General features: G+C 33.2%; 1 protein-coding gene across 5 annotated transcripts; it reads right to left on the reverse strand.

Moving 5' to 3' along the window:
* Positions 1-230: 230 nt before the first annotated feature.
* Positions 231-23,737, reverse strand: LOC148597884 (cadherin-24-like). Of its 5 annotated transcripts, none has more exons than XM_088561001.1 (14): positions 23,692-23,737; positions 13,335-13,512; positions 11,945-12,103; positions 10,867-11,001; positions 10,054-10,176; positions 9,416-9,604; positions 8,416-8,603; positions 7,633-7,730; positions 6,033-6,183; positions 5,080-5,636; positions 4,586-4,627; positions 3,640-3,680; positions 2,139-2,211; positions 231-1,179 (listed from the first exon to the last, which is right to left on the reverse strand). In XM_088561001.1, exons 3-14 carry the CDS (start codon positions 11,949-11,951, stop codon positions 1,041-1,043), a joined length of 1,743 nt encoding a protein of 580 aa, XP_088417127.1. In that variant the 5' UTR covers positions 11,952-12,103; positions 13,335-13,512; positions 23,692-23,737; the 3' UTR covers positions 231-1,040. The 5 variants fall into 5 exon arrangements, with proteins under 5 accessions (XP_088417127.1, XP_088417123.1, XP_088417124.1 ...); XM_088560997.1 differs by lacking the exon at positions 23,692-23,737 and adding an exon at positions 15,903-16,100; XM_088560999.1 differs by lacking the exons at positions 2,139-2,211; positions 23,692-23,737 and adding exons at positions 2,660-2,697; positions 15,903-16,101 and having other exon boundaries at positions 1,041-1,179.
* Between the last annotated feature and the right edge of the window lie 257 nt (positions 23,738-23,994).

The raw sequence follows: 23,994 nt of genomic DNA on the forward strand, positions 1-23,994 counted from the left end.
TCCCTATACAAGCGGTCAAAGTACATCCACGTCACAGATGTTTCTGGATAAACTTAAATAGAAATAGCTTTTTGGTTGTGTTCCAGATGTACTGAATATATTTTAGGCAAAAATAACCAAATTGGGGAAAATGGTGTGCTGATTTGCTGATTCTTATACAGAATGGTACTTGAATCAATAGCATTTATATGATTTTTGCATTCCTTTTCGTCGTGACAATTAAAGGCAGATTAAATAAAAAGAAAATAATTTATTTAATAAATAAACATGATCGAATAATAAAATATTTTAAATAAGATAACGTCAAGTAACGAAAACAGCAAACAATAAAACAGCATAATAAGTACATAATAAATAAATATCACCTGACAAATTTATAATAGACGCGTTTACACTTGTAGACCCCATTGACAAAAACAAAACATTTTCCAGTCGTTTTCGTACTGAATTCTCCTTCAACTTAAAGATTTATGACGTCACAATTTAAAATAACATTGTTGCATTGACGTCAAATGATTCTGGGATCATTTGAAGCCAAATGACAAGTGTGAATTAATATATAGCCACTTCCGGACTTCACACACAATGCAATGGGATTGATGTTACCAATATTTGACCATTCATTGGTATAATAAGAATGGATATCGTCAATACGTCAAATAGAAAACAACACCACCAGGATGAATAATGTCAGTTCAAGACCACCCAGAGGTCTTCAACGAACGACGAGAGAACCCTCACATCATTGAGCATAAACTAGCGATAATTAATGAAATTTGTATCATTTTAACAATATTATTCAGTAAAAACAAGTAAAGTATGTGTATATGATTATGTGTCATCAGTGAAGTACGGCTGTCTCTTCGGTTCATCCCATTAAAAACAACTATGATCGGTTTTTAAAACTGGAATCATGTTAACTTGTGGTAGTCTGATGATGTCAGACATCCATAGCAAATATCATGGGGAAAATGTTTAGTACAAACCGCCGATCTTAATTCAAACGTATGAATGACTTAGTTGACATGTTTATCACATGATCAGTAATATCCAATCGGAAGAGGTCTTCCGGAATATAAGATTCGTGCTGGTCGTTCTACCAATTCGCCATCGGAAGGGGAGAGTGCTGATTGTTGGGATTGCGGAAAGTCCGGATACGATCTAAGTCCCGATAGCCTGCTGTAATAAAAATTGTGTTAAAATGTAAAACCTTTTGTAAATCTAGTATTCATTATTTGTTCATGATATTGTCATCTTTTCAATTTAACGTTCACTTTAAATACCTCAATATTTCAACTGTTCTTAACTTAATTAAATATTTCTGTGGAATCAATAAAATATTTCAAGCTCCCCCATTTTACTTAAATGTATAATATCCATCTCCATTATCAATTTTTATTCCTAGTCCCCAAATTTCTTTTTTTGAAAACCTCTACATATTATAGACCATGAAGTTTACACCATAGAAGGGCTGTATTAGATATGGGTTTGTACAATGTAAAATACATCTGTATCACTTAAACGCCGGGTTAAAAAGAGTAATTTAATGAACATAGAATAATCCAAAAACCAGCCAAACCAGATCTTTTTTAAAAATCCCTTAATATCAATTTAAATGTATATTGAACCTCCTTCCTAAATCGAATACATTTAAAAATCCAAACGGGATTCGGTTCATTATACGTGTGATATGAACAAAATCAATATCATATTCTGTTTATACATTACTTTAAAGCAGTCGTATGACTTCGATATTTTTGGAAGTTATGAACCTTCATTGATATCAGCCCATCGAATGAATACTAGGGTATGCAATGCAGCTTTATTTGGTATTTCTCACGTAACATACGATAAATATTAAAATTTCAATGCTGCACTTGAAACAGACGAAAAAATGTAGACTTTTTGTTGTTATGTGATATGACTATGTTATAGTTCAAGTCAGCAAAGCGTGAAGTTATGTAGAAAAGAACTTAATATGCTATGATGCAGAAGCAAGTTAGCAAAACATTAAGTGTGTCGTTAAGATAAAGAAGAAAAATATAACGAAAGTAAAGTAATTAAAGCTGCTTAAAAAAACATTATGAGATGATCCCTCGCACATCATAGATGCTTCCTGTTTCTTATCTACTACTAACCTACTATTGTTATGTACTCGTGGTCTTCTTGTTTCTTCATTTTTCAGAGATTCATAGTCGCTATCAAAATTTTCTGAAAAAAGAAGAAACAAGCTTTTTTTATAGAAAATGAAAAAGATATGCCTAAGCAATTTTAATTTCACGTGTTAAAAATGAATATACTTGCATCACAGACGGTTATATATTCCAATTTCCTGTTTAAGCTAACAGTTCATGTCCGGTATTTAAATATGTTTCTCTTCATTTAGTCGTTTTAAGACATGCGCAGTCGTTCACACAAGACTCGTTTTGCCTGCTAGGTTTGAATCAATCAAATTGTATAAAAACTGGCTCCTAGAAGCGAACTATGTAAGCAGTTAGAGAAGCAGTTCACAGTTAAGCAACAAGATTAAACAACATGAACAAATTCGTTAACTTTTTGCATAATACATAGTTAGACATCAACATCACAAACATGTACATGCATTTACAGTAGAGAACTAAACACATGAAGATAGTTAGAAGCTCACTAGTCCCTTTACCTTTTATCTATGATAGACAGAATGTCTATACCGACGTCCTGGGTAAAAATAATGTATGAAAATAAATTCAATTACAGATGGTGCTTTCTAAAGGGTTCTCAATGGCTGGTGAAGTGATAATCCGGCAGCTCGGAACCCCTCCAAAAACTTCCCTTTTTCGAAAGTATACGCCAATTATTGAACAAGACAATCCATTTATTTTTTTTTCTATTGGTCAATAGTTATCTATAATATATCACATAAATAGTGTGAAATTATAATAAGAACTTTTCGTCATCCGAGAATTGAAATAAACACTTAATCTAGTGAAGGAAGAGTTCTAGCGCCTCAGTCATAAACAAAACAGTTCTATACCTGTTAGGTGTCAGAACAGTCATTTCTTAAATTTTCGAGAACAGAACAGTCAGTTCTAGTTCTGTTGTTCTGACAATTTCTGACATTGTTAACACAATTTAGAACATTTCTCAGCTGTATTAGTTGTACATGAAGCTCTTGTTAAGTCATGAATTTCGTACTTAGGATTAAGTTAATTGTAAGACGTTAGATCAGTAACCGATGCATTAAGTTACATGTTTGGCTAAGATGAGAATATTTTAAAACAGACCGTCTGTAATAGGATATGTAAGTCTCGTCACGTGACTCCGTGGTTTAATTTCATGACAATGGCTCCTCGTCTACAATTCAAATGCTTGAAGATTCGTCATTAACATAGCATTGACTTCAATATAAAAAGCAAAATATCTTTCTGAGTTAAAATACTGATAAAAATGACAAATATCTTGTTCTACAGGATAAAAATGTGGAGAAAAAAATAAAATAGAGGATTTTGCATTGTGGTGCAGCGTTTCGATTTCCCGACAGTAAACAATAAAATGCAGATCGGTCTTCAGATTTTAATACGTTCTACATCGGAATTTTCGGAACTAGAACGAGACTTACAAATCCTACAATAAATTAAAGTAATATGAGTGTTAACTTACTGTCATAGTAGTCAAATTCGTCAGCTCTTTCTCGAGGTTTTCTGAAAACGAAAAAAATAATAGTGTCCTAAACGCTCTTCCATGCATAAATTCCAAGCGATAGTGAGAAGCACAATTAAAACGTGTACATAAAAACAAAGCAATCTGGTAAAATTATTGTTATATTGCACTTGAAATGTTTAAAGGCTAGAAACCACTAATTCCACTTCCTGTAGGCTTCAATGCTAATTTCACAATATTCAATGGCTTCTCTGGACTTTACCTTAACTTTAACCTGCAGAGGATTATATATCAGCATGATTCTACGTATGTCAGTTCACAATCCAAAGAATGGCATGTGGGAGTTAGCAGACTTACAGTACTTGCTACCGGAAGTGAAGGGTCTATAAATAGCATGGTAAATCCCACTGTTTTCACAAGATAGGAGTATATTTAGAAATCATTATGGAGATTAGGCTTCACAGCACAAGAAGCAAAATGAACCTATAAAATGTACAGAAATGTTCTTTCCTTTCAGAAACAGTTTATATGAGAACTTTTTCCACAGCACTACGAGGAACAGGAGGTAATTTCTGCGTAGGACTTTTTTTGCGTACGTTCCAAATGCTCCCAAATGCTTATTGGTTGAATTGGTGGTCTGTAACCTAAATTACACTAAAGTGTATGACATTATGGGGAATGTTTCTGTGGAAGAGTGTTAAAATGGTCCGTTCTCTTTGTGGAAGTAGTTGAATAATTTTGGAAGTAATTCTTCCTAGCAAAAATGTCCAAAGGGGTAAATCACATTTGTTTTTTTTCTCTCACACTCCTCAATACAACATTTTTATATATTATTGCTGATTATGCGAATAATAAGTAAAATAAATGATGACATTGATTTAGCTGGTTTTGTACCTTCCCATATCTTTTCACCCTAAATGTATCTACAGTATTCAAATATACTCACCTGTATTCTTGTGGTGTTATAGTTCTAGTATTTTGTCGATATCTAAGAACGATATAACGATATAATTATACTATTTGTTGAACAACATGTTGAATTATTTTTAAACAATCACATTTAATCTTATTTTGATCTGAAAGCTCACATTAAAGGTCTTGAATTATAAGAAGTGATTTCAAATAAATAAAGAGTAACGTTTGCGACAGCTGAAAGAGCTTTGGTACATTCGTACAACATAGCAACAAAACAGTTTAAGGAGGTAGACCTAGGGTAAGGGACATAACTCATGAAATCAGTGATATGTTTGCATCATACTCAATTTCACCAAAGCCTCTCAAGCTTTCGTTTGAAGAAGAATAAAATGAAGACAAGTAAATTTGATGCTTGCATAAGATTGATGTAAAATGCTGAATACAAATGTTCCAATGATTTTTAAGAGTGGTGTCCCTTACCCTAGGTCTACTTCCTTAATTGAACGGGAAAAGCGATTTGTTTACCTTGGCTGACAGCAATTACAAGCATCACGAGTACACCAATTACAGAAATCACAAGGATCTGGTCCACAACACATTCCCGTATAACAACATCGAATACAGAAATACAAAAATACTGCCGACAAAATAGTTCCTAGAATGATTGCCATAGAAATGCCCGCAACTGCTCCCGGGTCGTCCCAAAGATCATATGGATTTGTTGTTGTTGTCGTTGTAGCCGTCGTCGTCGTCAATTCTCTAAACAAAACGTCTACAGTGTATGTAGATGATAATTGTGGATTCCCATTGTCAGTGGCAGTGACTGTCAATGTATACAGAGTTCCGTAAGCAATTGTTCCAAATGGTTGTTGTAGAAGGTAAACACCACAATCAGACGACACCTGATAATACGAGAGTGCGGCTGCCACACCGGATGTACCGCTACACGTGACATCAGCATTGACCCCTTGATCGGCATCAGTCGGAAGTACACTTCCTATTAGCGCCCCTGCTGCTGTATACTGGTTTACTGTCAGTATACTACTGGCTGTGGCGAATGATGGTGCGTTGTCGTTCACATCCTATTGGAAAATAATGTATACATGAAACTGAGATTTATCATTGATAATTCAAGTTTTAAAGATATACTGTTTTATCACTGATAATTTAAGTTTTGAAGATGTACATGCTCCCAGTTTTTAGTGGAATCCGTGTAGCTCATTTGCTTTTGATACTTTGTATGTATTATTTTAGTAACTTTATGTTCTTTGTTGTGTATGTCTGTTTTCCATGTCAGGTCTTTGTCCTTGGATTACATTCTTTTGATAACCGCTAGAACCTTGGTTCCTTTGATCGTTACTCTTTCGATATTAAAAATACGGTTCTGTAGCTAATTATAACAAAAATTTACTATCCTTCTATGTCGTTATTTTGAGTCTTTTTCATAACTCCTTTCCTTTTAAAATGGTAAAACTTACTGTAATTGTTATTTCAACTTGACTGGTTCCCGTTTCACCTGTGGTGTCTGTGCAGATGACAGTCAGGTACACCAAAGCAGGCATAGCGCTGTTGTCGATGTCATAGTTCACGGCAAAAGTTATAACCCCAGTCGATGCGTCTATTGAAAATCTGATTACCGAAAAAGAAAGGCCGGTGTAAAACAATTATACAACAACTGATGAATTGACTGTGGTTTTACATCTAATGAAATATTTTTCGGTACGATTAAAAATACCATGATTTGTACCAGTCCGACACGATAAGCGACTTTTTTTTATGCTAGCGCTCAGAGGAAACAAACCGCACGCCGGTACGTTCTTACATTGTATATTAGACACGTTTTTTCTTGCTCCTAGCAAATCTGTCGTTGCTCTATGGCATATAAGAATGATTGACGGAAAAGAAGTGACTACCGACTACCAGTATGCAAGTCTTTGATCTGACTCGACCTGTAGTCGAACTCGCGCACCCGGCTGACGCGTTTTATTTATAACGAAGTATTAAATAATCCAAAAATTTCCAAGAATTAACTATGTTTACCATTATACCACATGTTCTGTCACATAAGCTCAATACTTTGTAACATATTATACACAATTATTGACTAACGTTCGAATATTGGCTTAAATATAATCAAAACAGCCAATATAATACAAAATACAAAAGGGCGCCAATATGGGATATAACCGTCCAATACAGGATAGAGCCGTTCAATATGGGATTTACCCGTCCAATACGTCATATTGGACTGGTTAAAATTGATATTGTTCTATCGTATTGGACTAGTTAGTCAATAAAGGTATTATTACGTAATGTTTTTCATATTGGCTGAGTTATTGGTCCTCGGCTAGAAATATTGGACTTCGGCTACGCCTCAGGCCAATGTGGCTAGCCAAGGACCAATAACCAGCCAATGTGGAAAACCTTACGCAATAATACTATAATATACATTTAGATATTTTTGTAAGAAAATGTCTACCGAAGAAAAAAATATGGTAAATAATATACGGTTAGGCGAGTTCTTGGTAAACAAATCTGATACATAGACATGAACAACATACATATAGGCTGTTTAATTTTTTAATGCTCAAATTACTCAACATTTTGTTGAAACTGTTTACCAAAGGAACTTGCAATTAATTTTCATTTCCAAACGAATGGGATGTTCCAGTGGGAACGAGGTAACAAAAACAAACTAACAACATTTCGTGCTATGAACTATTCGGGTTAAACATGGTATGAACAATCCCACCGTTTAAAAAGTGTTAGTTCACTATTTGCACCAGAAAATCAAAGGGAAAACGACAAGTCTTTAGATTTTCCACACCATTCTGGCAAATTGAGTTATCGTTTCATTGAAATGCGCTAAAAATGGACATTTCAGAGGCAGATAACCTCATTTTCCCAACAAATCCAGTGATGCAGATATCAAATAGTTTTTTTTTTCAATGGAGAAATGAAATGATCCTTGAGTGAAATTATTTTGTCCCATCAGTGGTTTTTTAACGTGCATGTTTCTGATTTTTCCATTTTTGTGTGATTCTTATAAAGACTTATACTTTATATTAATGACATTACCTGTTACTATTATTAAAGTTCATAAAAGAGTAGGAATATGTCGACGTTCCGTCGTAATCTTTGACAACAAAACTGGGGTTCACCGATCCGCTACCAGCCTAAAACAGAGAAACAAAACGTAATGCAAGAAAACTCTGAAAGCTCCGGAAAACCTGTTTTCCCAACAACATGGTTACCTAGAAACCAGATGGTATTTTTGTCGGTCTTTTCAAAGTATTTCTATTGAAGTTAACCTGACTGTTTTTGTTGTGTTTTGTTTTGTTTTGTTTTTCGGTACAGAATATCTTTGGGTCACTTATTCTGTATTTAAAGTTCATTAATATTAGAGGAGCCATGCCACATTTACGATTTATTGTTTTAGAAAACGGTTATACATGTACGGTCCAGAGATAGTAATAAGACCCCTTTATGTGATTATACAATTCTGACTTACATCCACAACACTTTTTCAGCATTCAGTCTCTGTAGTATGAGAAGTCCACCAGTGGTATAATAGAAATTATCAATTTGATATAACATGGTTCAAAAGTCTGCAATATGGCGGTGACTGAAAATAATGCCGATACATTGAAATATGTAAACCACTTACCAGATCGCTCTGAGACTCCGTATTGGGTTTATGCGCATATACAATGTACATGTATATGAATATGGAGCGTTTCTGGTTTCACCTTTCCCGTAATTTATTTTTATAAAGTAGACGGGATCAAATGAGTGATTTTTCCGCCTATCTATGTGTTCGTATTGTTTTCTTTTTGAATTTCTATTGAAATTGATACTCACTGAGCCTTCCGGAGTGGTCACATGATAAAGTGACTGGTCAAAGTAACATGGTTCATTTGCGTTTTGAATATTTATATATAAAATCGACGTTGTTGAGGCCATGGTGTCATCCACAGTAAAGGTCAGGTTGTAAAAATTTCTGGTCTCGAAATCAAACGTTTGTCCAGATGCCAGCCGTAACTCAAGTGCTACAAGAAATGCGTTCATTTTTAATCATAAGTAAATATTTGTAGTATTCAGAATCCGCCTATATGAGGCGGGAAATAAGTCAAAATTATAATTATAAAAGGGGTTCCTTACGTAATAATGGAAGTCCTCAATTATTCTAGGTCCTTTGGAGGTCCTGGAATCGAGTTGTGGTGTTCAGAGATACTGTAAAGAGCTTCTTACATCGAATTTTACAAGTCTAGATAAAATTAAGGAAGTCCAAAAATCAAACTGTCGAGTCCCATAATTAACTGAGGAGGACATATATAATAGTTTACAAATTCTGCGAATCATACACTTTAAAATAAAAATCAAAAATTAATTTCTATACCCCATGTTAAATGATTTTTTCATTACTGTTATAATTACGTATTTCTAATTATCTTTTTTTGTCAATGATGCAATTTGGAAGTCTAAAGAGAAACATTTAACTCATTTTATTATCGTTATTTTGGTGAAATAGAAAGGCCATAAAAACAGCGGCTGCTTTTTTTCGGGAATGTTACTATTAGACTCTCATGGTTGATTAACACAAACTCCTTGCAGTGGAAGACGTTCGTTTCCTCTTTAATAAACCGCTTTAGACAGGCCTTTCGAAATTTTCAGACATTGTTCAAATCAAATGTCGTAGACAATCGGAAAACGTTGCGTAACATTATTCACTTCTTTCGACTTTACAAGGTTCTTGCATTTTCTTAGACGGCTGGCTGTAGCGTATCTATAGAGTGAATTCTTAACGTAAGACGCCGTTCGGGGCTTGCGTTTGATATTTTAAATAAATCATACTACTTACTATTTGTGCTAAACGAAAATTTAATAGCATCTGTAGTAGGATTTACTGTATAAGAATATGACAACGCAGCGCCTACGTCATTATCCTGTGACGTCAGTGAGAACAATAGTGTTCCACTGGCTGTATCTTCTGGAATGGTTATAGTCTGGGGTGTTACAAGGTTTGTGAAATATGGCACGTTGTTCAAATCTGGAAGAAAATTATTTTATTTTCTACTTATTTTACTTGACATTTTTGAAGTAGCGTTTTTGGTGTTATATGCTTATACCGTTTCCGATTGTAATATAAATAATATATTAGGTAGCTTTAAGCATAAACATACTGAAAAATTGCGCAGCATTTAGCGGTATCTAAAATAAGCAATGAAGCACGTTTAATATCGTTTTAATTTGGTATATAGTGTTCTGGTTTTGTAAATTGTTTTTTTATAAATAAGTTTTTAAATGGTTGTTTAATGCTTGAAGGGTGGATTACTCTGAGTTCTCGTCTAATATTTGAAAGTTAGATTACTTTGAGCTTAAAAGTTCGTTTTCCTTAGTAACGACTTGAGAAATTATGACATAAATAATTGTAAGTAGTAAACCGGATAATATCTTACGAATAGAAAGCGAAGAAGACGCGTACATATGCGTACTTACTGTTCATGTTGATACGGAGAAGATCTGTGACCGATATCGTTCCGTCTGAAACTGTGACCCACAGATCGGCAGGAGAGCTAATCTGTCTGTTTAGATGGTCTATATTTGTAACTCTTCCGGTTGCTAAAATTGAAATTTAATCTTTGAACTCTTGTCATTAGATAAAATATACACGATGTCGACCTCAAACCATGAGTCAACTTAGATAATGTCCCGGAAATTTTGTTTTTTATTTCAGTCAAAAGTACATATTTTCATATGATTATTGTAAATAATTTGTTTCAATGAATAACCAGCATCCATATACATGCACATAAGACGAACAAAACCTAAAAGTAAATAATAGTAAACTTCAAGACTTACGTACTCACAACCAAACATATCGAAATAGGAAGCTTAATCGTTTTATACAATACAAGGACTGACACCAGCACAGTATTTTAGACATATTTAATTTTGAGATACAAATTCCGATAATCAATCAGACAAATTTTAAAGAAGTGTCATCGCCCTGTTACCTGAAATTTATAACTTCTGTTGCCAAGGCCTTTCACAGTTTACTTAAATGAATTTTATGATTTGTTGACAACCTTATGATGATCTCTGAAAGTATTCACTATTTTGTATTGAGGTTATGTTGCTTTCCATCATACCGTTCATTTTTTACTGAATAGAATAGTGCAGTAAAACTTGTCTAAACCAAACACTGAATCAACCTAAAGCCTGTAAAAACAAGTTTCAATACATTTTGAACCTCTGTATACCGTAAAAAATTCAGAAATCAAAAAGTTAAGACAAGAATCAATCACTTACACGAATCAATTGAGAAGTCGGTCATCGGAGTCATGGTGTATGTAAGTAGACCCGACCCCAGAGTCGACGTAGCAGCGACAATGTACAGTGTCGTACCCGCTCCTGTTGTCATGGCATCAAAAGAAGTCGTCGATACTAATTGAAAATTTTAAAAAATCTAATCAAGAGAAAAAAATCACATTCCCGCTCCTGTTGTCATCGCATCAAATGCTGACGTCGATACTACATTATAATTGACCATGGATAAAATATTTTCTAGTCAAGTGATACAAATTACATTCAGATACAGGACGTAATGACGAAAGAGAAGTAACTCGTTTTATTTTAAGAAGCTGCCGTTGTAAGAACCATGCAAGATCTGAAAAATGTGATACACCCCAATAAAGGCTACATATTTTTATTTTTGTAATTAAGTTGTTTTATGGGTGTATTTTATGCAGTGTGTAATTATTCATTCAGATCTTTCTACAGAGTTATCTCCCTTATTTTTGAAATCTACAGTGCATTCTGTATTATAGAATGTAGGATTTCAAATTTACAAAAGACATAGAAAACTGATTTGTTCAACATGTCATAGTTTTCCTTTCCTCTTTTGTCTATCCCGGACTTGACTTTTTATGAGCAACTCGGCGGGTGTTTCTAGAAGCAGAGGATGCTTACCCTATCGGTGCACCTGGTCCATGCTCTCAGCTATTTAGTGGAGTCCAATTTTTTCTCATTTGCTTTTGTTACTTTGTATGTATGATTTTAGTTACTTTATGTTTTTTTGTTGTGTATGTCTGTTTTCCATGTCTGGTATTTGTCCCTGGATTGCATCCGTTTGATTACCGCTATAACTTTGGTTCCCTTGATTACTCTTTCAAATGTATAATTGTGTGCCAAAAAAATGGAAACCATTACAACTTGTTTCTTTACTAAACGTTTTGATTACCAATTTAGAAAAGATAATTCAATAAGCTTTCAACGTGTCATGAACACCAAGACAATTTTGAGTTACCTAACGAATACTTAAACAGATTTACTGTGACTTTCCAGGCATATCATCGGTATTTTTAACACGGTGCAAATTGCAACTTACCGGGCATATTTGTAAAAGCGAGCAAATCATTGTTGACGACTTTAACCGTCAGTTCGGCAGTTCGTGGCGTTGAGTTACTGTCGTCACACGATATTGTTACAACATACTGGGGAGCTGTTGCGTCGTTGAATGATGGACTCTTTGTATATACTGTCCACTCTGAAAAAGATTGAAGGAAGAAAGTTTGTAGGGGAGTGTATCATTATTTGTTGTCATAGCTACGGCTATACTTGTGTTACCTAATGTAAAGTTAATAGTTAAAAACTTTACTGTTTGAGAAAATCTTTTAAATATTTGGAAAATTCCAGAATTAAATTTCAAATCTAATTGTTCATTGACGTTTAAAATGCAGGAGCGGACCTAGAAAAAAAGGACCAGAGGAAAGGCTGGCTATGCTAAAAAGGATGGGTCCAGAGGAAAGGCTGGCTATGCTAAATTTTACTCCTTATTGTCAAATCAACTAGTAAGCACGAAATCAAAAAACAATATCCAACCAACTTATGGACTACCATCCCTTCCCCCGGATCTGCCACTACAAATGAAAAAGATTAAACATGACTAATTAGGATGGAAGAAACAATTAATTTATTATATTTTTTTATTGAATGTCGAAATGTTTTTTTTATAAATTAAGATGTAAGAATTGGCTTTTAGAGTAGTCATTTTAATTGAACATATTTGTTCTTATGATATTCATTAGTATTACAATACTCAAAATATAACAAAGGCACGATCCCTAGTTTTTCACTTCTGGTGATAATATTGATATGTGAAATTGAAAGATCATATAATTCTTCAAATATGTGTTAATTTGTTCAGTCATCTCTGCAGATATTTATAGACCCTGCCTATTAAAAATGTAAAACCACTTTTACATCATAGACTGGCTATTTGTGGAACTGACTTTCCCTTTTATATAATTGACCATTGTTAAGTGTTTTCGATTATAACAATTTCTGGACAAAGCAAACATTGTAATGTTGAAATATGACGAAGAGAACGGTACTCATACCACTTTTACATCGACGACTGGCTATTTGTGGAATTGACTTTCCTTTTTTTATACAATTGACCATTGTTAAAAGTGTTTTGATTATAACAATGTCTGGACAAAGCGGACATTGTAATGTTGGAAAAAAGACAAGATTTTCCTATCGTATTGATAAATTGAGTTATAATTTCAATGAAAGGCAATAAAAATGAACATTTCAAGGGCAGACAACTCTGTTTTGTAAGAAACATCCCTTTTCTTTCACTTTTGCCCATTTTCGTAGAACAAATTTTGGCCCCAAAAACGTAGATGATCATTTAAATGAAACAAAGTGACCACCCCCCCCTTCCCCGTAGAAATCGGTAAAAAGCTGCTAGTTTAGATAACATGTTTAACTACTGTTTAGAACTGTATGTTTTTTGCACTCAAAAAATGCTGATGTAGGAACTGTCGCAGAAACGCTACATTGGAAGGCATCCCCGTCGGGATCAGATACCGTGAGAATGTAGATCAGTCGTGAAGTTGTTTCTAATTCGCCGACACTTCTCTCAGTCGGCAAACCACTGAATATTGGAGCCTAGAAATATAAAAAAAAATATTGATCTTGATAAAGTTGTGGACTTCAGAATTTTCTAAGGTATCAATCGTATGTTGTATTTTTTTTTTTTTTTTTTTTTTTTTAATTTTAGAGGCGAATTGAAGAAATTGTCATTTTAAGGTCAACATCGATTCGTTTGACTATGAATGGGGTATGCAAGTCTCGTTCTAGTTTCATTTTTCGACGTAGAACGTATTGAAATCCGAATACCGATCTGCATTGCATTGTTTACTTCCAGGATCTGGAAACACGATTTTTTTTTTCTTTTCTTCTCCTAACACTTTTATTATGTAATATATATATAGGAAGGTCTGAAGAATTCCGAACGTTGTTAGAACTGTCAAATTTGCAAATTTTTGGTCGTTCCCTCCACGGGACTCGAACTCGTACCGCTGTAACATCTATGGCAACACCGTCTGCACAAAGTCCTGCGCCCAAGACCACATCCAAAATGAACTGTCCCGTACTACCATACATCGTGTACTAAGTTACAGCCCTAGATTAATCCTACGAGTCCCGCGGAGGGAACGACCAAAAATTTGCATACGTTTACATATCTTCCCTGCATCAATTTGAACCGATGGAGCAGTGTAGCGAATAGAGTCGTCACATTCTGAGACGTTTTTATATATATATATTTGTCATTTGTTGTCGATAATTCACACAAAAAGATATTTTAATTTTACGATTGAACTCAACGCTCTCTAGATGACAAAGTTTCCATGCGTTAGAAAGGTAGATTGGGGCCCATTCTCGTGAAACTACGGAGTTACGTGACGAGACTTATATACCCTATGGGTAATTCATCCCCTGCCAATACACGAAATTAACATAGTTTTTAAAGAAAAGTAAGGGTCAAATCGCCATAAAACATCCCCTGTGTCCATTTGTAAGAGTAAGTAAGAGTATTTCTAAACATCAGTTAGAAGGTGATTCGTGCATGTCAAAAGCCCAACGAATTCAGTTTTATTTCTTTTTTAGAAACAAGAAACAGTTACTGATCACATAACCAGTCTTAGTTTTTTATTTGGTTATTGCGCTTTCCAGAGAAAAGTTATATAGATTGTGAAATTTGCATTTTGTAAGAGTTGTCGTTCTTGCTTTGGTTATCGTTAAGTGAAAGTATGACATATGTAGATTGAAATTTGTTTTGATGGGTTTTCATTCACTATGAATCACTTTACCACTGGCAGTGTCTGAATTTTATGTGAGCTGGTACTTAAAATCATTATACGGTAGTTAGTTTCTGAATATAATTATTTTGACCTATTATGATATCTTTCGACTAATTTTACACTTACGACTTTTTGTTTTGACGCCTGATTGTAAATATTGTTTAACTTCATTAATATACGAAGTCTTATGAATAAATGATACTTGTCCCAGTGTAATCTCAAGCGAGTACAAACATATTGTGAAATCTTTCCGATGATTTATTGAACGCAAAAAAAATTAAAGATTCGCGATAGCATATTGAACGCAAAAATCATTGAAATTCAAAACCTAAAAAATATTTTAAAATTCAATAATAAAAACAAATTCAAAGTTAAGGAAACAGCATTAACACAGTACATTGTATATGGTGACTTTCGGGCTACTATTCATCAGATCATGATCAATATTTGCCCAAATATTATTGAAATTTAAAAAAATCCCAACAAAATAGAATCCGTAAATGAAACATAATAAACTCGTCTCAACAAATGTTTCAAAATGAACCCGGGACAACGGTAATGCAAGCGTTTTAACTTTTCGCGAATCACCTTCCGTTTGCGCACTTTTTTTATTTATAATTAGTAACAGTACTGTAAACGTATTTATTTTTGCGGATTCTGTCAAGTGAACATATTCGCTTTGAAAATTTTCGCAGTTTCCAAAGATGATTATTGTTTTATAGTGTTAAAAACAAATTTCATATGTACTTTTGTTTGTGATAATCTGTCCAACGCGAACATAGCAGAAATTAGTACCCCGCTAAAATAGCAAGAAATATTAAAATAGCTCAAATTAGTACACCGCGAAAATAGCAAGAATTAGTAAAAATAGCACAAATAAGTACACCGCGAAAAAAGCGAAAAAATAGTACACCGTGAAAATTAATATGTTGACAGTATATGCTTGAATTATTTATGTACAAGTGGACTTAAATCATTTTTCATATGACCAAAGATGTTGGTAACCTATCTTAAAAACTACTATAATTAACATTAGAAAGGACAGACTGACGGACACAATAAATACAGCTCAAGTCTTTATGCTCTTCTCCTTGAAAACAACACTTTTTACTTTATATATATTGAATAAGAATTAGTGAAAGACTATTTAAAAAAACTACAAAAAATAGACAAAAAATAACAATTGATACTCACAGCTGACTGACATTGTCTCCACGTAAAAAACACAAGCATACAAGAAAATAAAAAATAAGCCGACATTTCCACGATTCTTTAAGTTTAAACTTTTAAATTAGATTTCAATTTTGACAAAATCACGTCTTTTCTCTCTCCCAATCCGACTTCAGTGTTGTTCAATGAAAAGAATACCATTCATGCGGTTCATTAAACTCGAATGGAGGTTTGTATATACTATTTATAAAAATTTGAGATTCCTTATTTTCATCAATTTGAATAGCTTTTAAAAGGAAATCATGTCTAGGATCTTTATCCAAATATTTACTGCATTAATATATGCTAATTGTTAAAATTAATATAAATCAAATTGAATTATTGATATCTAGTTGAGGCCAGTTTAATAGAAATGAAGTATGAGTACCACTGTAATAAAGTTGTGAAAGATAAAAACTTTTGATAAAAATTATGTACTAGTTTGACTATATGTATGATTTTGCATATTAATATGAGCAGCTATCACTAAATCTATCGAAATTAACGAAAGGATTATGTTTCATATTGAGTTGCAGCATTACTTTGAAGAAATAATTACATCACCGAATAGAGGAATTGACAGAAAGGGAGACTACTTTTGATTTATATGAAGTGATTGGTCAATTATCTGCACCTCAGTTCGAGATGAATTTCTTGGTTCATAATCGTTTTATTTTAAAATTTAAATTTAGTTTTATTGTTATTGTACTTATTGTTATGATTTTGTAGTATTTTTTTTAATCTAGTAGTTAAATTGAACAACTGTCAACAGTAAAAATTATATTTATGACATAACCGATCAGGACATTTGGTTTTTTTAAATCCCGATGGGGTTGTTGTCCGTTTGATGTATTTACCCTATCCATTTTCCTTATCATTATGTTAGTGATATTTGTGATCGTTGTAATGATACGAGGGGCATTTGATAAGCTAGCAAAGAGTCAAAAAATGCTATGTCTGGAGTGTATGTAGGATTTGGCAAAGTTTTAACACTCTGCAATCTGTATATTCTTTGACCATGGTAGACTTGAAAAATATCATCTATTGTTACGACTTCATTAAGTCTACGAGGATTACTGTAGGCGTATTTTTCTAAAAATAAATTTTGGCACGTTCAACCCGGTTCTGTTTTTTTGTTCGTCGGTGAGTTAATAGAGTACCTATCAAGCACAAACCTTGGGTAACTTTTGTTTTAAAATTGTAAAACGTGCTGACAAATCTTTCCCTGAATGTGAGGTTAACTCTTCAACCGTATATCTTGCATCTTGAGCAATAAGTTCTCGCAGAGTATCCACACCTTTTTCACTAAAAACGGGAAGTAGACGTCTCGTTCTTGGGTTGACTTCTATGGATTCTCTATGCAGGACTTCAAGCAAATTAACAAGGCAAAAGCTGTTGGATAAGTCAGGGCAGATGTGCCGAAAACGTTATCCAAATTAATTTTTATTTCGGTTGCCAGACTTCCTAAATGCAATTTGGGTTCGGAGGTAGTTGTATAGTTAACATTGAAACGGGAAAGAAATGAGAGTCGTATTTTGTGATATAAGTAAAGCATTCGACCGAGTTTGGCATGCTGGACTTTGATTTAAACTGGAAAAATACGGAATTACGGGAACGCTGCTAAATTGGTTAAAAATTATTTGTCGGGGAGGGTTCAAAGGGTTGTCTTGTATGGAAGTAACTCAGATTGGAGACCGATTAAAGCGGGTGTTCCACAAGGCTCCATTCTTGGACCTTTATTGTTTATACTATTTATCAACGATATAGTATCTGATATTGGTGCGTCGATCAAGCTCTTCGCAGATGACACTAGTATATACGTCATTGTAGATACTCCTGAAAATGCTGCGGGAATCTTGAACTGTGATCTAGAAAAGATACACTGTTGGTCTTGTCAGTGGCTAGTAAAATTTAATCCACAAAAAACTGAATCAATGATTGTCTCACGTAAGTCAGTAAAGCCATTACACCCACCTTTGATGATGAATGGCCAGGACCTTCAGGAAGTTGAATCCCATAAACATCTTGGTATAATTTTTTCAAATAATGGTTCTTGGCATGACCACATTGACTAAATAGTTCAATAGGCTTATAGTAGGATTACTATTTTACGAAAGATGCGTTTCATTCTTGACAGAATCACCTTAGAGAAAATGTATTTTTCATTTACTCGGCCAATTTTAGAATATGGTGATGTTATGTGGGACAATTCGACAATGTCCTTAGTTAATACGCTAGAAAATGTTCAGATAGAAGCTATGCGAATTGTGACGGGAGGGTCTAAATTAACATCTATCAATAAACTGTATAAGGAAACGGGATGGGAAAAACTTGCAGACAGAAGGGAAAAACATAGACTCATATTACTATACAAGATTATCAACAAGGAAACTCCAGAGTATTTGCAATCGTTAATTCCAAACTCGGTTGATTCCTTGCATGGACATTATACTAGACAATCACAAAATATTTCAGAAATTTGCACGAGAACTATCTTCTATTCTGAATACTTTCTGCCTGCAAGAGTTAAACTGTGGAACAAACTTCCTCAGAATACCAGGAGTTCTAGTTCCACTAACATTTTTAGAAACGAGATTAAGGAACATTTGAAAAAAATGTCCGAATCTTTACTTTATTGGTACACGACTAGGGCAAATATTACATGCCAAACTGCGAATGAACAGTGCTTCATTCAATGAACACCTGTTCAGTCGTAACCTTGTTAATTCCCCTAATTGCACCTGGGTGATCAACTTCCCATTTTGTGCTCTTTTGTCCCAAATATACTTTATTACGAAATGAAATCATATTTTCTATGGCACTTGATGTACCTATTACTGTAAATGTATTGTATGGCTCAAATATTCTAAGTGCAGAACAAAATGTAGAAGTTTTTCTTAAAATTCAGAAGTTTATTATCAAAAGCAAAATGTTTATAAATGCATGACTTCCATGTACTGCATCTCTACACTAATTTTGTAATTCCACCTTTTGTTTTTCTATTCGTTTGTCTTATTTACTAGTCAATTATGAAAATCATTCCACATGCATCTTATTTATAAGAATGTTCTTGCAAGTTTACTCTTGTATAAGCTATCTAGCTTCTTTCCGAATCCTACCATGAGTTTGTATGTAAATGTGTATACTGTATTTGCTTGTGCTTATATTTGAATAAATATGTTTAAACTAACATTGAAACGTGATTTGAACGAGATCGGTGGAAAATGATGCTAAGTGACAGAGCAAATTGCGCAGCATAATGCCGATACAGGTACAATTTGAAGAAAAACTAAGATGATTATAGGGAACTGTATAATCTGAACTGACATGAATTTTACATGAAACAAGGAACCAATCTATATGTAATTATACCAAAGTCAAGTACGAAAATTTAGAAAACCCTAAAACTCATAAAACTCTCTGAATGGCTAAAATGTCAAACAAGCCCAAATCTCTTTCATTAAACATTCTGACCTTATTTTTATTTCATTTATTCTAGTTACCTACTAAAATCTATAAATATTAATGAGTTTAATAAATATGCATTAAAAAGCAGCATGTGTGGTTAACGTTTGAGTTAATCAGATTTTTTGTTATAAAAATGAAATGAGACTCACGCCGCTTTATCTCAGGCCGATGAACGCTGATGTAAATTAAAAGGAAGCAGGGATTTTATCTAGATTTTCATATAAGTGGAGGCTACTGAGTACATTTTTTTATATCTAAATTGAAACTTGTCTTAACTGATCCCTGAAAAAAAAGCCGAAACCCTGTCTAAACAAGTCACTTTTGTATGTCCAATATGGTTTTGATTTAAACGGCTTCAATGTATGTATCTCATGCAAATAAAAAAATACAATTTTTATTCGTTTATTTTTCCGGGTATGTAAAATATAGAATGTCTTATTCTCCAAAAGTCTCGTACCTATTGATATAATGTATGTTTAACGATTTTATTCAAAGCTAAAATTGTTTAATTTTTCATTTCATTTCATTTTATTTTACGCAGTATTGACAGCTTTTTAGCCTTGATTTACGTATATAAGTAATAGGTCAATCAACAAATTGGTAGAAAATTACGCTTAAGACATTCCTTGAATAGACCCTCCTGTAGACTGTTTTTATTTCTTTGTTATATTATAGCGTCAATCGTCAACATATTTCAAAGGCTATCTATTTCATGCGTTCGAATTAACTCAAAAAGATTAAATTAAACATATTAGAAATTGAAAAATACAACCATTGAAAGGATGAAAAGCTTTTAAAAAGAATTCAATTTTGTTTATTAACATATGAGTTGTTAAATACACCTCATTTGGGAAAATCTATTTATCTTGAATGATATACGCAAGTTCATGTTGCGTTTATCGATATGGTGTGCATATCAAAAATAGACACTCCTGTCTTGGTAACGTCACGCGACTTAATTTAACATAAGAGTTACCACCAATTTTTGTGACGTCGAGAGCACAAAAAACTCTTCCAATTCTAAACAAAATATTTTATACAGTAAAACGCAAATGAAAATAATAAAAGGAACACATGCAAAATAACCATTAAATTTTGTTTAGAAATAATTGCACGCAGCAAATATTTCCAAACTGACGTCATTAATTTATGTCTGTCAATCAATTTAGAAATGTCAACAAATACAATGACAAATCAAGCCAGAGATTCAGGAAATATTTTTAAAAAGCAGATTTTCTCAAATCCATGATATTTTCGTCTAATTCTTAATGTAGAATAATTTAAATAGTCGAAATTTTAGTTTAGGAAACTCCTTAGGAAATTCCTAATTAGATGTTTATGAAGCTAGACCTTGAGTATCAGCGCCCTTAATTGGATTGGATTTTTCGTTCGTTTTTAATTTTTTTTATTTATAGTTATTAGTCATTGTTATGAATGATTCCTTCATCTTTAAACTGGTTTATACACACATTTACAATGTGATGCATACGCGCACACAAGTCGTCGGAAACATTATCAAATGATTATAATGAGTTTTCCTTGTATGTGTTTCCTGTTCAAACAACTTATTTCTTTTTAATTTGAAATTTGAAAACATATTGCACAACACATTTTCTTTACAATATAATGCAGATCTAATTATAAATGAAATATGTGGGCGATTATAACTGTAAAATCCGGCAAACAAACGTAACAATTAGCATCTACATCAGTGAACGCGAAATAGAGACATTTTGAACTCAAGGGCAAACAAATGTTATTATTAAAAAGTAAGCAATGGTTTATCGAATGCATGTTCTCTGTATACAACATTTCGGAAATTCACAGTACGAAATACTTTCTCCCACCAAAATTAACGTCATAATATGAATATGCATCTATCATCCAATCAGAAACTTTAAAAGTTATGTTGGAAATGGCAATAGATTACGGAGAATATCTATATAATTAATAGGATGAACAATTGGTAATCGTGAATAATCTTAGTTGAATCACTCGTGCTAAGAAAGTATGAAGTTTCAACTCGTGAGTTCAACACACATGATAGATCTAGGCGTTCTTTGGCACCCGTAGTCATATTGTGGTTATTAAATCTTTTTTTCAATTGATTATCCAATTATCTTAAAAAGATATTTTTAACTAGTTGTTTATATGTTCGATACTCATCTAGGTGGGTCGCATGACGTCGACATCAACACGACCATGTGTCACATAGTCACATGCTATCTTTGCATATATAGTTTTTATATCACAACTCATACGCTAAACCAGAGCTTGCTGTAACTACACATACTTTTTGTATCGCGCTAGACTTCTTACCTTACGGCTTCTGGCACATGATTATTTTGCTACAAGATTGAAGTCATCACTACAGACATTTTATGGTCGTCATCGTTTCGGTTTATCCACCTGTGCCATGAAAACTGATTTGTTCAACGGGTCATAGTTTTTCTTTCTTCCTTCGTCTACCCCGAACTTGACTTTTTATGAGCAACTCGGCGGGTGTTTCTGGACAATCAGAGGGCGCTTACCCTACCGGCGCCCCGTTTTAAGTGGAGTCCGAGTTTTTCATTTACTTTTGTCAATTCGTATGTATTATTCTGGTTATTTTATGTTCTTCGTTCTGTGTGTCTTTTTCGCATATCTGGTATTTGTCCCTGGATTACATTCATTTGATTTCCGCTAAAACCTTGATCCTTTTGATTACTGTTTCATACGCGAGAAATTATATCATGACATATTCCTCTGCTTTATGAGAAAAAAATGTATCTTCAACAGAATGCACACTTGCTTCGTCAGCCTACTTTTAATTTGAACTTTGAACTCCTTTGGAATAAACTACAGATTTTGTAAATGGTTTTCATAGAGATTTTTTTTCATTTCTATTTCCTGTTTAACAGCGTAGAAAAATAAATGCATTTTGAGGACCATTTATGTTTTTCGGAATAACAAAGTTTTGTTTTGTTTTGTAATTTAGGGAACTATTTGCTTTTTTCTTATTGTTGCTTTTTTGCTGCTTTCAGATGGCTTTACACCAGATGACAAAAAATGACACAGCATGCTTCTTTTCCAAATAATTTGAAAATTTCCTGAATACAAGCATACTGCATGAATGACTTTGACAGTTACACTAAACTAAAACCACATTAAGTTTATGTCATTACAGCTCTAATCGGTCCGGTATAGTCACTACAAACATATATTTGCATTTGGTAATTATCACATTTACTGTGCATACCATTAAAAGACGCTAAACTCATTGGATAATGGTCTTTATGAAGCATTTTATATGCGCCACGCCAACTATTTCAAGATCCCTTTCAATGGTCGGACTGTATTGTCTATTTATGGTTTTTTTTTCTTACCGAAAAGTATTTTTTTTAAAATCGATTCGAAGCTGAAATTATCGCACAATAATATCAGCGCCGATGACATCACAAAAAAATGAAAATGTAAATTCTGAAGTACATGTATTAGCAGTTTTACTCTATATCTTTTAAAATTTCGTAGTATAGTGTTACTGAATTCAATAAAAACCTTCATTTGTCATAACAGATGACAGAACTTCAAACCTTTTACAGGGAAGGAGTTGTCATGCATTAAATCAAGTATCTTATATTTAACACTGCACATGCTCAAACTTTTCCCCCATGTTCATGCACGCACGCCGATGTGAACAAAAACATATGTATTAGATATATGACGTGTATTAGCATCATTATGATTGGAACGAATGTCAAAGAAAAGCATTGATGCCAAATTCAGGAACAACTATAAACAAATGTAATACAACAAAACAAAACACGAAAAAAACATGAATTTGTCAAAGTAAGCTTGTATAACATTTTGCTATATAATGGTTGGGAATGAATCGGCAGCCAACTGATAAAGTATCAGCAAGTAGTACAAAGTGCACTTTGTAAATACCAAAAAGGAAAAACGAATCGAAATATTATGTCAAGGTCTATTATAAGCACGCTATTAATTTCTATTATCAACAATTAAGGCGGAACTGCTATTTAGTGTACTTTAGTGCACTTATTCAGAATTCTAATGCTGATATTAAATTATGAAAGGTTTCAATCATAAATGAATCGCACTCTCATGAAAATTGTGGAATACCAGTGTTTGCACTTTAAGAATATTTACTTTTGAAATTGATTTTTTTTCTCATTATTTATATTAATCATTTCTTTTGTGTGTATTTGATGTGTTATGAACGAATAACTGCATTGTAATCAACTTGGTTCAACAACCGTTAAAAGAAATTGTCACAATAATATATGAAATTCAGTTAAAAACATACCTTAACAAAAGGAACCGATTTCAATCTAACTATTTCACATGTGTCTGAAATAATCCACTAAACACTGATGTTGAAAATTATTATTAGGCAAGGCTGCGATAAAATATTTTCATTACGTAATAAAATGAAGGGGAAATATCGTTTAAAAATACTATAATATTATGAAATGGCAATATAATTTATGAAGGCTGAATAAAATGCTACAAGATATTGCAATATGATGAAGTTACTTAAGAATTGGCAATAATAGAAATTTTGTCTATTGAAAAATAACATAAATTGTCCATGTGCATATTGTTTATT

This window comes from Perna viridis, chromosome 14, assembly GCF_037379345.1.
Source record: "Perna viridis isolate PV_CMFRI_1.1 ecotype Kerala chromosome 14, ASM3737934v1, whole genome shotgun sequence".
Classification (NCBI taxonomy): domain Eukaryota; kingdom Metazoa; phylum Mollusca; class Bivalvia; order Mytilida; family Mytilidae; genus Perna; species Perna viridis.